Raw genomic sequence first — 16152 nt, 5'->3', positions numbered from 1 at the left:
TCAGACAGTCGACCTTACTGAAGCCAAGGAAGTAAGGTAAAACATGTTGGTACCATGTTCAACCACTGTGTGAAGTTCCGTTTCTCAGGCATAATATAGAAGTCTTTCTGTCTGTCCTACAAGATCTGCAATTAATTATCCCATAACAATCTATCAAAAGTCATACATTCCTCTGAGCCCAGCATCTCAATTATTATAATTCCCTTTTAGCAAAGCTTATAATGCTGCCTTTTACTTTGCTGTAATTTATGAGAAAAGCAGTACAGAATTACAGATTAGCTACTGTAATTGGAAACAGAATTCAAAACAAATTAAGAGTGTTTGCTCCTTTGTTTGTTGCATTTTGTTAAGGCTACCCTAGAGATCATTCCAGCCAAATGATTTCTTAAGGCTATTCGCCCATATCGAGACCCTCTTAAACATAATTTTAAAACTTCCGGAACTCAATATGATGAATTAATGATACAACACCACCTAGGTGGATAATATGTTTTAAACATAAACGTAATCCCCAATGGGTATGAAATAGTTCAATAGAAAATGCCATCAGGGCAATAATTGGATGTTTTTTGAAACAACTACCACAGATTTAAAGTAGTAGGGGAATGTGTCTAATCAGTCCTCAATCCAAAACCTAGGGGGCCTAAAATGTGTCTGCATCCAAAGTTTCCACAGCCAACTTTTATTTATTATGTGCATCTGCAGAATAGCACATTCACAATAGAGAGAAAACCACATCCTAGAGACCTCATATTTCATGGATGTAATTAACAGAAACTAGTAAGAAATTAAATAGTTAATATTCAATGAGGGCTTACTACATGCCAGCTACTAATTCCAGGAATTAATTTATTTAATCTTCGTACAATACATATCAAGTAGTTACTATTATACCCAATTTTATGAATAAATAAGCTAGTAAGCAGCAGAGGTAGGATTCTAACCAAGCAGTCTGACCCCAGAGACCTTAACTCTTAACCACTAATCAGAGATATATAAATACAATTAAAGGAGGAATTGAGAAGTACTGATGTCTGGTCCGTTTTTCAGTCACTTTAAAAACATTTCATTTAATCCTCACACAACATATTTTGTGAAAGAAAACTGAGTCTCAGAGAGATTAAATAAATCCAAAATCCCAAATCCACAAAGCCACCAAGGGAAAAACTAGTATGCCTTGTACTATAGCATATTATCTCTCTGCAACTTTAAGACTAAACTGAGTGGCAGATATAAAGGCAGAAATCTCACTTCAATCTACATATCAGTGCTGTCATAAGAAAGTGACCACTGGAGCCTATCTGGCAGAGAGTTGGCAGGAAAAAGAAACGAGTCTGTAAATAGCCCAAAACATAAAACCAGCACACTTAGAGGAAGAAGTTCTAAATCATTAAGACACTGCGGTGCTAGTGTGTCTGTATATATGTTTGTGTGTGTGTGTGCGTGTGTATACACATAGACACGTGTGTGTGAACTCTTTGTTGTTTTATTTCATTCTGCTCTCAACTACACCTTTCATTTTGTTCATGAAACCTGGAATGGTTCTCAACTAGGAACAGTATCTGTAACAAAAGAGTATTTGGCAATGTGTGAGGGCAGCTGGTTGTCCTGGTGCCTCGGTGATTCTATTGACATCTAATGGAAATGGGCTAGAGATGCAAAAGATCCTGAAATATTGTGTCTGCACAACAAAGCACTGTCCCACCAAAAACGCCAATACCATTCATCCAACATTAAGAAGTATTTAAAGGAAACATTTCAAGTATTGGGAAGGAAAAAATACACGATTCAGGTAGACTTAATCAACATTTGTTGTCACGATCCTGATGCTCCTAATGGACGGAGGAAGTAAGTAGGGGCCATTACAGACAGGTTCTTGAACAAAGTTGTTCCTGTTTTAGATGCTACTACATCTTATATATACATAAATGTAAATTCTTGTTAATAGTATCATGGAGCAAATACATAAGACTAAATTTTGAATGAAGACTCAAAGTAATCTCAGTCTAGATAATCAAGTATCTTCATACTTTAGCCCAAATTCAGACTTCCTACTTATAAGGTAGTTTCTACCATGAACAGTATAAAGGCAAGTAAATATTAATCAAATTACAGTCTTATACTAGCATCATTTATTCATTCACAAAATATCTCCTAATTATCTATCATGCTAGACACTGTTGGAGAAGCTGGGAACTCAGTAGTAAATAATAGGACAGAAATATTTCCTGCCCTTCATGGAATTTTCACTTTCCTGTACTTGTTTACTTACTACGTATATAAACAAATACATACATAATATAATTTCAGTTAGTGATAGGCACTATGAGGAAAAAATTAGGCAGGAAAGTGTACAGATTGGAATGGAAGAGATAGTTTTTGTGATGTGCTCAGGGAAGAGGGTGACATTTGAGCAGAAACTTGAACGACACTGAGAAAACAGCCATTAAAAAGTCGGTGGGAATTACTATTTAACATGGTACTGGAAGTCTTAGCCTCAGCATTCAGACAACAAAAAGAAATAAAAGACATCCAAATCAGCAAGGAAGAAGTCAAACTTTCACTATTTGCAGACAACATAATACTCAATGTAGAAAACCCAAAATCCTCCGCCAAATAATTACTAGAACTAATACATGAATTCGGCAAAGTCGCAGGATATAAATAAACGTGCATAAATCTGTTGCATTTTATACACCAATAACGAAACAGCAGAAGAAATCAAGGAATCGATCCCATTTGCAACTGCACCAAAAACAAGAAACCTAAAAATAAACCTAACTAAAGAGGTAAAAGATCTGTACTCTGAAAACTATATAACACTTATGAAAGTAATTGAAGAAGACACAAAGAAATGGAAAGACATTCCATTCTCATGGACTGGAAGAACATTGTTAAAATGTCTATACTACCCAAAGCAATCTACACATTTAATGCAATCCCCATCAAAATACCAACAGCATTTTTCACAGAGCTAAACCAAACAATCCTAAAATTTGTATGGGAACCGCAAAAGACCCTGAAGAGCTAAAGCAATTCTGAAAAAGAAAAACAAAACTGGAAGCATCACGATTCCAGATTTCAACCCGTATTACAAGTCTGTAGTCATCAAGACAATATAGTACTGGCACAAAAACAGGCACATAGATCAGTAGAACAGAATAGAAAACCCAGAAATGGACTCACAACTATATGGTGAACTAATCTCTGACAAAGCAGGAAAGAATATCCAATGGAAAAAGATAGTCTCTTCAACAAATGGTGCTGGGAAAACTGAACAGCAACATGCAAAAGAATGAAACTGGACTATTTTCTTATAAGTTCAAAATGGATTAAAGATCTAAATGTGAGACCTGAAACCACAAAAATTCTAGAAAAGAGCACAGGCAATAATTTCTCTGACATCAGTCATAGCAACTTTTTTCTAGATATGTCTCCTGAGGCAAGAGAAACAAAAGCAAAAATAAACTATTGGGACTACATTTAAATTAAAAGCTTTTGGGGGCACCTAGGTGGCTCAATAGATTAAGCATCTGACTCTTGATTTCGGCTCAGGTCATGGTCTCACAGTTTGTGGTTTCAAGCCCCGCTTCAGGTTCTGTGCTGACAGCACAGGGCCTGCACAGGATTTCTCTCTTTCCCTCTCTCTCTGCCCCTCCCTCCACTCACACTCTCTCTCTAAAGATAAATAAATAAACATTTAAAATAAATAAATAAATAGCTTCTGTACAGCAAAGAAAACAATCAACAAAACTAAAAGGCAACCTATGGAATGGAAGAAGACATTAGCAAGTTACATATCTGATAAAGGGTTAGTAGCCAAAACCTATGAAGAACTTATCAAACTCAACACTCAAAAAGCAAATAATCCAGTGAAGAAATGGGCAGAAGACACGGACACTTTTCCAAAGAAGACATCTAGATGGCTAATGGACACATGAAAAGATGTTCAACATCACTCATCATCAAGGAGATTCCAATCAAAACCATGATGAGATACCACCTCACACCTTTCAGAAGAGCTAGAATTAAAAGAAACAACAGGTATTGGCAAGGATGCAGAAAAAGAGGAGCCCTCTTACACTGCTAGTGAGAATGCAAACTGGTGCAGATACTCCAGAGAATAGTATGGAGGCTCCTCACAAAACTAAAAATAGAACTACCATATGATCCAGCAATTGCACTACTAGGTATTTACCCAAAGGATACAAAAATACAGATTGGAAAGGGTACATGCACCCTGATGTTTATAGCAGCGTTATCTGCAATAGCCAAATTATGTAAAGAGCCCAAATGTCTATCATCTGATAAATGGATAAAGAAGATGTGGTATATACATATGGTGGAATATTACTTAGCCATCAAAAAGAATGAAACCTTGCCATTTGCAGTGAGATGTATGGAGCTAGACCATATTATGTTATGTGAATCAATATATAAGTCAATCAGAGAAAGACAAATACCATACGATTTCACTAGTCTGTGGAATTTAAGAAACAAAACAGATAAACATATGGGAAAGGGGAAAAAAGAGGAAAAAGTGGAACAAACCACAAGAGACCCCTAATGACAGAGAACTGAAGGGTTATAGAGGGCAGTGGGTGGGGGATGGGCTAGATGGGTGATGGGTATAAAAGAGGTCCCTTGTTATGATGAGCACTGGGTACTGTATGTAAGTGATGAATCACTGAACTGTACTCCTGAAACCAATATTGCACTGTATGTTAACTAAACTTTAAATAAAAAGTAAAAAGAAAAAAAGAAAGAAACAAAGAAAATGCCCGTGAGAAAAATATTACTGGCAGAGACAACAGCAAGGGCAAATTCAATAGGAAACAACAAAGATGGCATATTTAAGAAAGAGCAAACAGATGAATGTGATTGAAATGGAATAAGCATGGGTGAGTGGTGGACTGACATCAGAAATGCAGAAAGAGGCCAGAATGCATAGGGTTTTGTGAGCCTTGATAAAGAGTTTGCACTTCAGCTTAATGTGTTGGAACTGGAGAGTTTTAAGCAAAGGAATAAATTGATTTTTGTTTTTAATCACTGGAGTAGTAAGAAAAAACAGAACTAGAATACCATACGACTTTGATACTAGGATTGGAAAAAGGTCACAAAAGCATATATAGCAATTCGGGTGTTAAACTGCCTGCCTGGGGTGGGTGAATGGTTAGGGAAATTTAACCAACTTTATTTAAAACTACTTGGGGGCACCTGGGTGGCTCAATCAGTTGAGCATTTGACATCTGCTCAGGTCACAATCTCACCGTAGATGAGTTCAAGGCCCTCATTGGGCTGGCTGTTATCAGTATGGAGCCTGCTTTGGATCTTTCTCTCTTTCTCTTTCTCTTTCTTTCTTTCTCTCTCTCTCTCTCTCTCTCTCTCTCTCTCTCTCTCTCTCTCTCTCTCTCTCTCTCCCCCCCCCCCCCACTCATGCTCTCACTGTCAAAAATAAATAAAAACATTTATTTAAAAATTAATTAATTAGGGGTGCCACTGTGGCTGAGTCAGTTGAGCATCCAACTTCAGCTCAGGTCATGATCTCACAGCTCGTGGGTTCCAGCCCCACGTCGGGTTCTGTGCTGACAGCTCGGAGCCCGGAGCCTGCTTCAGCTTCTGTGTGTGTGTCTCTCTCTGCCCCTAACCCACTTGCATTCTGTCTCTGTCTCTCTCAAAAATAAACATTAAAAAAAATTTTTTTAAGTAATTAATTAATTAAAACTACTTAGGCCCAAAACACTGCTGCGCAAACTTCTGCCACCCTTTTTCAGATGATTCAGGTCATTAAGTGACCTCTTAATATTTTAAAGAAAAAGCATTTTACCACCACAGACTCTTGAAACTTAAAACCAAACCATTATCTTCAATGTTGACACATCTAGAAACAAGCCTGCAATAACACTAACTTTAAAATAGTCTGCTGACTTTAGGTAACTTTAACAGACATAAAAGGAAAAATAATATCCCCAAAATGTTCACACTAGAAAGCAAGAGAATATCTTGTAATATATTTCAAATATACTTGGTTCGAAAGGTACAATACTAAAAGTTCAAAGCAAATGAGACAAAGACAAAACTTTACTAAAACAATCAAGTTTAGAGAAGCAATGCTACCAATATTACTGTGTAGTTATCCTCAAACTTCTACTACGCAAGGGGACTTGGTTTGGTTTACTTGGCACTTCTTGGTCTCATGAAACCTTGTTGGCACATGTATCTATTCAAATAATTATGATTATCCCACTTCACTGCTGGGTTTGTGTTAGGAGACAGGAATATAAAGTTTTGCTGTAAGTTTAGAGAGGTTGGTAACATTTAGGAAAAAGCATAAGATGCAATACAAGATTACGTGCTAATTACGGGCACCGAGCTGAATGTACCTGCTACACCGGAGAGACTGACTTTCAGAAAGCGGAGTGACTTCATCCCTAACACACATCATTAATAACTTACCATGTGACGGTGCCAAATAAATAGCCGAATCAGCAAATCAGAGTTCAGAAAACTGGATGACTAGAAAGTTTCATTTAAGGACTTCACAGGTACTAGCACTCAAGAGTATCTTTCAGAAAGGATTGACTTACATATGGAAACAATTCACTTACGGTTTAAAAGTAATAATTTCGTATCTTTTCATAAATGTCTGGGGGCAGCTAGGGTGGGTATCATAAAAACATAATTGAAAAGAATTATTAACATTCTTGAACTAATGGGGAAACTCAATCCTAGAACCTTCATAAATACTAGGTATCTTCCTATAAACCCTTTTTATTTTCCTAAACTTTTTTTCCCTGCAAACGGTTTTAACATTTCCCAAAATGTCTAATTAAACGTGTTTTCCCCTCTTGATTAAAAAGAATTAACAAAACGTCATAAGGTACATTTGGAAGATGGTGACAGGGGATTCCCTGCTTCAAAATGTTGGAAGCCGCTAGTTTAAAAGCGCCCGAAACAGATGACTCTGCTCGGGTGCTATTTTCCCGCTGTTGTGTCTCCATTTCAGTCTAAGAAAAGACATAACTATGTGTGTGTCTCGAAACCTTAGATAGGGTAAAAACCACCTACTGTCATTTCTTTATCACATTTTTGAGAGAGCATTTGTACAAACCCACTAAACCACTTTACCAGTAAAACTGCGCCCTGTGAGGAACACCCGCAGGGGAGCTCCTCCTTGTCTCCGGTAGCGCGTGCTCGTCACTCCCTCAGCCAGTTACCGAGGAGCGCGCCGGCGCATCCTGGGAGACATCGGCAGCGGGGATTGTGGGAAGTGTAGTTTGGAGACCCCGCCCTCCTCGCCATTCCTGTAATGGCTGCTTCCCGGAAGGTAATGTAGGAACTCGTCTCCAAAGGATACTTAGGGTTGCCTCAGTGTATTTGTAAAACAAGGATATTTGCACCTCTCCGGGACAAAGCAGGGGTTCTTTTTAAAATCTTAATATCAAATCCTGGCACAAACTTGCTCTGGATTCAGTTTATTTTTAGCTTTTCCTGTGCCGGCGAACTGACCAACTTTAAGTCTAGTTCCCCTGCCTGAACAAACTGTTTCCTCTAGTTATTATCCATTCCTCTCTTTTCCGAACGACTTCCTCCTTATGCACTGTGGTTGTATCTTTAAAAAATGATGATGATGATGATAATGCTGATGATAATGATGGTGATGATTAATTCTTAAATCCTACCCTTTTCTGATACTAGGCTCTGTCACGTGGAACCTCTTAGCCTCAGCATCCGGAACTCCAGGAAGGGAGTATTTCGAATCAGATAGAATTATACATAAATACTTTCTTTGGTAAGTGTTACTAATTCCCCACAACTTCACAGACGTACATATTGGGTGACTTTTGCCAGATTTGTCTGCATTTCCTGGGTGGGAGAAATCCTAAGAAAATGTAATTTTTACTCAACATTTACTCAAAATACTAGGATATTTAAGTTTCCGAGTGTCTGGTGTGTTTTCTCTTTGTTCTTAATTATGTTCTGTTCAAGTTGCTTAGTTGATTTACACGGGGTTGGCATGATAGCATGTGGAAACATTGCTGGAGTCAAGGAATTATCATGGGAAGGGGGGATTAGCCTCAAATGACCTTCTTTAAACTGTTTTATAAACTTAACAGTTTTTTTTCTACCTTTAAAATGGGGAAATGGGTCTGAAATTTAAATTTAAAAGGTTATATGGATCGTTATTTATGTATTCATGCTGTCATTTGAAAAGGTGGAACATTTTAATGATTCCTTTTTGTTTCCATGTTTGATTTCTAGAAACTTTCTGCCCTCAAGATTGAGATACCTGAGAATCCCAACATCATGGCTTCAGTTTCAGCACAGTTGTTCTTGGTCCTCATTTCACTGCTTTTGGTGCTGCCTGTTGTTGAAGCAGTAGAAGCTGGAGATGCAGTCGCTCTCTTGTTAGGTGTGGCTCTCAGCATTACAGGCATTTGTGCTTGTTTGGGGGTATATGCACGAAAGAGAAATGGACAAATGTGATTTTGATGGGCCTTCTGAATCAGACCTTGCCCAGAAAACCATTGTGAATTATTGAGGTTAAAAACTGATCTTTAGTGTCTGAAAGTTCCCAAGAAATAGGGTATTTTCACATTTTTAATTGTCTCCCTGTAAATGGAAGCAAACTGATATATGTTAAATGGGAAAAAAAAGTTTCTTTCACAACAAATAATGCACTGAAAAAAAGCAGTCTAAAAGTCATATATGTTAGTTAGAAAGAGGCTCAAAGAAGTCAGATGACCGAAATTTACATATTGTTTCAAAGTTTTGGAATTCTCAAAGTGCATGAGATAGGAAGAAGGAAACCCTTACCCAGAATCCTAGGAAATTGCCACTGCCTCCTGCATCACTGAGGAGACTTTTCTCCATATTTTTATTAGATTTTTGTTTTGTTATCTCCCAAGTTAGTATTGTACTTAGGTATCAAATACATCCAGAAATTAAAATTTTTATTTCTTTGGTTGGGGGGAAGAGGTAAGAAAAATGTACTCAGTGTATCTAATGTTAAAATGGAGAAAATATTTAATGTAAAAAAATACTTTATATGGACATTTAAATGGAGAAGAGATTTAATGTTAAAAACCTTTATATTAACTGAATAACATCTCTATAGTGAGAAGTAGTATATTAAATACAAACCCATTATGTTGTAAGTTAATGTGTGATATTCATTTCTGTTTATTTCAGGCTGTCTTTACTTTCTGTGGACTTTTATGTCAGCTAGGTGACTTCCTTTAAGTGATCACACTAGCTTGTAGAGAATACTATCAATCATAAGTGAGAAATGGGCAGTATCAAGGTAGAAGTCCCTGTTAGAGACTCCACAGATACAAAAGGAAAATGTAATGGCCTATACTGGTTTATACACTAACCAGATGAGCATACCCTCTCTGATCATACTACTCAAAGTGTCCTCAAAGTAACAATATCACCTAGGGACTTGGTAGAAATGCTGAGTCTCAGGCCCCATTCAGACCAATTGGATCAGAATGTGCATTTGTTTCAAGAGCCTAGAATAACTTGTATGCATATTCAAGTTTAAGAAGACTACTCTAACCTGCTTGAGCCCAAGAATCACCTGAAGGACTTGATAAAACTTTCAGATTCCCAAATCCTCCTAGTTGCATTGTAATTTGAGGCTGGAACCTGGAGTTCTCTGTTTAACAAAGGCCCTTGGTGATTCTTTTGATTCTGTAGATAGAGCCAATGGGGAATAATCTGAGTGAATCAAACTACTTTAGGGTCCTGAAAGCAGGTAATCAAGTTTTTACTAAAATAATGTATTATCCAATTTCTAGTTCTCCAGGTGACATTGGGAGCCTGAATTTTGATTGAAAACAGGCTGTAGCAACCTAAAACCCTCTTTATAGTGTGTTCCTGCAGATGAACTCACCTAACTTGCGTGAGGGATTGGGTAGAAGATACAAGGAGTGAGGGAAAGCCATGCTATAAAGACAGAAACTGAATGGATCTGTGTTTGTCGTAGCTGTTTTATTTTTTCACAAGGGAATGCACTAACATGTTTTGTTTTGGTAAATTGGCAGTTATACATTGTGTAATTAATAGAACTTCAACATAGGTTGTAAAACAGTTTGCCCTATGTCATAAACCAGCACATTGGTACTGGTGTAGAGATGCTGCTGCTGCTGCTTTGTATGTCTGAACTTTTCCATTGGCGTTGGGAGAAATCAAACTTAAAGTACATTTGAAATCACAGTGCATTAGCCATTTAATCACCTCCAGGTACTATTTTTAAAACGATCAAAATAAGACTGCAGGCAAATATTCTTTAATGAACATGTATTTCCAGAAGTGCCTAGAAGGAATTAGGAAACCATTTTCTTAGTTTCCCCTTAAAAAATAGAGAATTATGAGGTAGCATTCAGGAATTTTGATGGATATACTGAAGAGTACCTTCTCTATTTTTAGCTGCTTTTCTACCTAGGTTGGGTTATATGGGTTAGCCTGAAAAGAACGGAAACCTATAATGGCTCTTAACCTTTTTAGGGCCACCAACTCCATTGAGGATCTGATGAAAATTGGTCCTTTTGCCTGGAAAAATGCACATACATGCTGGCATTTTTAGATTAATTTCAAGTAGTTCACAGAGCTGAAGTCCATCCAGAACTTCCAAATTAAAAATATGTGCTTGATGGGTTTTTTGTTTGTTTGTTGTTTTTTGAGGTTCTTTCAAATTCTGCAATTTCTTGATTTGCTCTGATGGATAATAACTGCTGTGGAGCAGTTATAAGAAGAATGGGATTAATACACATCCCCCAAGTGCCAGCATGATTTATAGATGTCTAGTAAATGCTCTGTGCATGTTAGTTCAGATAAGTTCAGTTACCGAGGCAGAAGACTAAATTGAAATCAACAAGAAGTGCTGGTAACCCACCCATTTCTCTAATGCCAAACATCAGTGCATTTCTTGCATCTCTTCTTTCTGGCTGCTTTCCAGAATTTTTTTTCTCTGTTCATAGTTTTCAGAAGGTTGACGATGTGTCTTAGCATGAATACGTTTGGGTTTGTCCTGTTTGGGGTTGGCTCAGCTTCTTGAACCTATGGGTTTATGTCATTTCCCAAATGTAGATGATTTTCAGCCATTATTTTTTCAAACAGTATTTCAGCCCCATGTACTTTATCTCCTTTACTCCAGCGACTCCAGTGACCCAGTAGTTAGATCTTTTGCTGCAGTCTCACTTGCCCTATAGCTTTTTTTCTTTTCAGTCTTTTTTCTCTGTTCAGACTGGGTAATTTCTAGCGTTCTATCCTCAAGTTCACAGATTGTGCCCATGTATTTTTTTAGTTCTAAGTTTTCCATTTAGTTTTCTTTGTAGCTTGTAATTCTTTGCTGAGACTTGCTATTTTTTTTCATTTGTTTCAAGCATGTTTGTAATTGTTCTTTGGACTTTTACGATGGCTGCTTCAAAATCCTTATCAAGTAATGCTAACGTATGTGTCATTTCAGTATTGGCATTTGTTGATTGTCTTTTCCCCTCAAACTGAGATCTTCCTTGGAATGATGAGCGATTTTCCATTAATACCTGGACAATTTAGGTATGGTATTAAAAAGACTGGGTCATCTTTGAAGGTTGTATTTTAGCAGGTCTTCTCTGACCATGCTGCCTCAGAGCAGCGGACGTTGTTGCCTCAGTACTGCCACATAGAGGTAGAAGTCCAGGGACACCTCATTACTGCTCCTCTTGTGCCCTCCCCTGACCCGGAAGGTGGGGTGCCATGTGGCTACTGGGTGGGAGTGAAAAGTCCAAACTTCCTCTATGGTCTCCGCTGTCTCGTGGCCATGTCTGAGCCCAATGACATTTCTGGGTTGCCAGCTTCAGAGTACCTAGTAAACTATGAGGAAAAAGAAAATCCAGAGAATTCACCACTAGGTCTGGCTCTGGTCCTGAGGTCCCTGGCTGGTCTGCCTTCTTTCTACCTTTCAGAATCTTCTTATGTTTGTCTTTTATACATAATGTCCAGGGTTTTTAGCTGTACTTAGTGGAAGAAATAGGAAAAAGGATGTCTACTACATCTTCCTGTAAGCAGAGGTCTCCTCAGTGCATATTTAAGAGTGAATTTTCTGGAGAGAGAAATGTCAGGTAAAGAATTGATTCAAAGTATTTCATTTAACAGACCTTTGTCCTGTGATCCACATCTGCCCTTCCCTCTTCACCCATCCAGCATATTATTTATTTTTGTCTTTACTCAATAAGCTCAATTAGAGAGTATGATGACAATCAAGAATGCAGGAGTACAGTTGAAGTTTGAAAAAAGTGATCTGTATCTATATTTTGTCTCAGCAATAAGAATGTGAGGGCAGCTTCTTGAAAAACTGATGTGATACCAAATGTACCAACTGAAGGAACCAGGTAGGCCCAGGAAATCTCAAAAGCTAAACATCACATGCACTTTTACCCTCTTAGGTTTTCTAAGCTCTGCAGAAGCTTGTCAAATGCCATTTCCAAATTTTGATGTAGGAAAGATGATGTAGCTATATAGCCTGAAGCACATAATAAAGGGAGAACTCTGAATACAAACCATCTCCCTTGCAAAGACTCAAATATTCTTTTTGGTGGTATCACAATATGCATGAAGAGCCTAAGCTCTGAAGTCTAACAGACATAGATAACCAGGCTCCATTACTTAAAATTTGATGTTGAGCAAGTCATTTTTAAATTTCTGTCTCCCTCTTTGTTAAATGGCAATAATAACACTTTCTACCTCATAGATGGATGAGGAATACATGAAGTAATAAATGCAAAAGACTTGACATGCTTGAGATTATTATTGGTATTTGGAGATATTTTCTAGACATGGAAGGAATTAACTACTCAGTAAGCATCAATTTTGTATTTATATGTTAAAAGAGTTCTCTTTAGAAAGTTACATAAGCAAATCCCCTATTAAACAGTCACTATATATTTTGACCTTTTCCCTGAGTGTTGTCTTTATCATAATTGACTTCGACCATTATAGGCTTACAAACTGATGAAACTCAAAGACACCCGTGAAGAAAATTTGGCTTCCCTAAAGCTTCCCCAAATTTTGAAGAGAAAGAAAAAAAATTGATTCTGTTTTAGTAATTCCTAACGTGTTGACCATGGGTCTTTACTAATTGACACAAAAGCTTAGCAGTAACTGCTTGGTCATTTAAGAAGATTCAAGGACTTCTGGTTTTGCTTGTTCAGGAAAATAGATCTGGTCTATATTCCATCAGGAAAAGAACTCTGATAAATCTCATCTCCTTAGAAGTCATAAAGATAAAAGCAATATAGAATGTGTTCAGTGTTTCCCATGGTAGGGAATAGAGCTGAAGCCCTGACTGAGACTTACTAATTCTAGACAGGATTTTTATTCTTAGGTGAGAACAGGGCCAAATCAATAAGTATGTGTATAAAATGGCATATTTAAAATTTTTCTAATTTTTAATAATTTAATTTTTCTAAATCATTTATGTGATTAAATAATAGACATCTAGCATCTAAATGCAAAAGACAGAGACCAGAAAATCACAGAAGACATCTAGCATATAAATGCAAAATAAATAATAGACATCTAGCATCTAAATGCAAAAGACAGAAGACCACAAAAATGTGATTGCTGCAAAATACTAAAATGTGGTTTAATTTCTCATTGATTTATAATATCACAGCTATGATACCCCTCTCACATATTTCCACTGAATCTATTATATATGGGTGATTAAAATTTTGAAAATATTAGTTGGCACTTGATAATTTGAAATGAAATTATGAAATTTTATATATAAGAGGGTTCATTATTTTTAAAGGACTAATCATGTAGCACTTTGTTAAACACTGGGATTATAAATACCATATTTCTCAATATTAATCAAGATAATTATGCCCTGGATAAATGTGCATAAATCACTTAACAAAAGAATGTAAAAGCAGGCATGATCACCAAGAACAGAAACTATACCATAGTCCATTTCAGATGATTTGTCAGAACAGCCCTTTTCATTTTTCCACAAAAAATTACCAGAGCATTTCGATAGCAACATAAAACAATTCTGTGGGTCCTATAATGACATATGCCTGCTTCCACTCGTTTAATCAACATTTTTCAAGACATCATCACTGCAATTTAGAGACAAAAAAAGTAACTACCAGGCAATTGACCTTGAGCCCATAATTTAACCTAGACAATTTCTTCATCTGTAACATTATTTGTGCAAACTCTAAAAAGGTTTCCTAGTGGTAGAATTCTGTAGCTCCATAAAGAGTTTTACTAATTTCAAAACTAATAAAGTGGAATGTGTTAAAAATATTGTAATTACCCATTTTAAGTCAGCAGCATGAGGAGCTGATTTTCCCTTTGAACTCCACTAAAAACCATAGTCTAGTCATTTGGTACAGTTTTGGATGTCAATTGAGTGAAGCGGGGGCAGCTCATTTTCTGTACTGAACAAGTATGATTAGAGATTGTCTCAAGAAGGAAGAAGAAAAACAACCGTAGCCCTGCCACTCCCACTCACAGCAAACAGCCCACATGCTAATTGATGTCGGCCTGGCAGTATCCAGAAACAAGCAACCTTGCAGTTTCGTGTGCTCAGTCTTTTCTGGCACTACTGATGGGACTCCGCTAACAGCCACCATCATCCCAGTGGCCAAGACAGACAGATGAGAGGATGCTGAGCACCTCCCTCTCCCTCACACTCCACCTCCAGGCCATGTCTAGGTCTTATGGAATCATCTCCAAGTTGTGCCTGGGATTCACTCACTTCTCTCCATCCTCATGGCTCCTACCCAAGTTCAGACCACCATCACACAGGCACCCCAGCTGGTCTTTTGACCTCCCACTGTAACCCTCTGTGATCTCTTATAAACACAACTAGAACCCCAATTTCTCCATCACCTACCTTACACTGTAGCTTTCAGCTGTATTGTTTTTCACTTCCTAGAAAGCATCGTGTGTGTTCCCTCTCTCTCTCTCTCTCTCTCATTTTCCATACTTCCTCTACTTTACAGATCTACATGTTACTTCCTCTGCCTGGTGTAGTTTTCCCAAGTTCACCTGCCTCATTCCTACCTTCCTAGGTTTGAACAGCACTTCTTTAGGACCTCTTCCCTAACCCTTCCTGTCTGAAATACATATTCTGTGTGCTCACACAGCATTCTTTACATCCCTTATCAATAAGGCACTCTGTATTTGAATCTCTGTTTGCTTATTTTTATCTCAACCAACTTCAACCCCATCTCGGTATTCTAAGCTCTTGAGGTCAAAGACTGAATTACTGACTATTATATTCCTGGATTTTAGCACAATGCCTGGCATATAGAAATTACTGCTCACTCAATCTTTTATAGAATGAATATGTGATAACAGAGTTAATGTAGCAAAGGGACACCCCAGCCCAGAATACATAGTGGATCCTAGCATCCCTTCACTAACCCTATATGTGCCCTTACTGTACTCAGTACAGCTATACCAACCTTTCAGATTTATATGGGCTAGGTCTGAAATTCAATGCAAGATTTTATCATTTTTTTGGACATCTAATAATTATAGAATATGATTTAATAAGTATTAACATGTATTCTAGTTAGCTGATTTGAATGATTATATACACTATTTATAAAAGCTTGCATTGTATATGCATATTTAATGCTTTGTTGTTTAGAAATGATCTACCATTCTGAAACACAGGATGATCCTCTCCTTCATCTCCTTCTCATTCTCTTACTCATGCTATACTCCAGTAACACCAGACTGCCTGAAATCAAATGCCTTGCCATACCTCCGTGTTCATCTTTCATTTGCTTTATAAAGAAGCCTTTCCCCAAGAAAGCCATTCCCCAAAGAAGTTAATGATATCTATCCTCCAGAATCCACAGTGTATTGTTTATACCTGTAGTAATGTATTTCATGCAACCTTGTTTTATAGTTATTTAGATACTTATTATCCCTTTTATACCACTACCCCTACTACCCTTTCCCTTCCATCCACCTATCCTCCATCACCTATATCATAATCTTAAAATCAAGATCGTGTCTTTTAATTAGTGCAAGTACTCACACACCCTGTCCATGCTGTTAGATGTTCCAGTGGATACTTGTTTCTGTATTTGTGGATGGAATTCAGTTCCTAAAAACTCCAGAAGAACACATCAATATAGTAGC

The 16152-nt window shown here is 37.4% G+C and overlaps 1 protein-coding gene and 1 long non-coding RNA gene across 2 annotated transcripts in view; one reads left to right on the top strand and one right to left on the bottom strand.

Moving 5' to 3' along the window:
* LOC122236455 overlaps positions 1-7209 on the bottom strand; it is a 32908-nt gene extending 25699 nt beyond the window's left edge. Inside the window, exon 1 of the long non-coding RNA XR_006214525.1 lies at positions 7129-7209. This is a non-coding gene — a long non-coding RNA (uncharacterized LOC122236455). The remainder of the gene's footprint in view (positions 1-7128) is intronic.
* A 46-nt stretch (positions 7210-7255) lies between these two features.
* Positions 7256-9158, top strand: SMIM30 (small integral membrane protein 30). Its single transcript, XM_042970270.1, has 3 exons — positions 7256-7327; positions 7699-7792; positions 8263-9158. Exon 3 carries the CDS (start codon positions 8308-8310, stop codon positions 8485-8487), a length of 180 nt encoding a protein of 59 aa, XP_042826204.1. The 5' UTR covers positions 7256-7327; positions 7699-7792; positions 8263-8307; the 3' UTR covers positions 8488-9158.
* Positions 9159-16152: the final 6994 nt, after the last annotated feature.

Source organism: Panthera tigris, chromosome A2, assembly GCF_018350195.1.
Source record: "Panthera tigris isolate Pti1 chromosome A2, P.tigris_Pti1_mat1.1, whole genome shotgun sequence".
Classification (NCBI taxonomy): Eukaryota; Metazoa; Chordata; class Mammalia; order Carnivora; family Felidae; genus Panthera; species Panthera tigris.
This window is presented reverse-complemented; position numbering and strand designations above follow the sequence as displayed.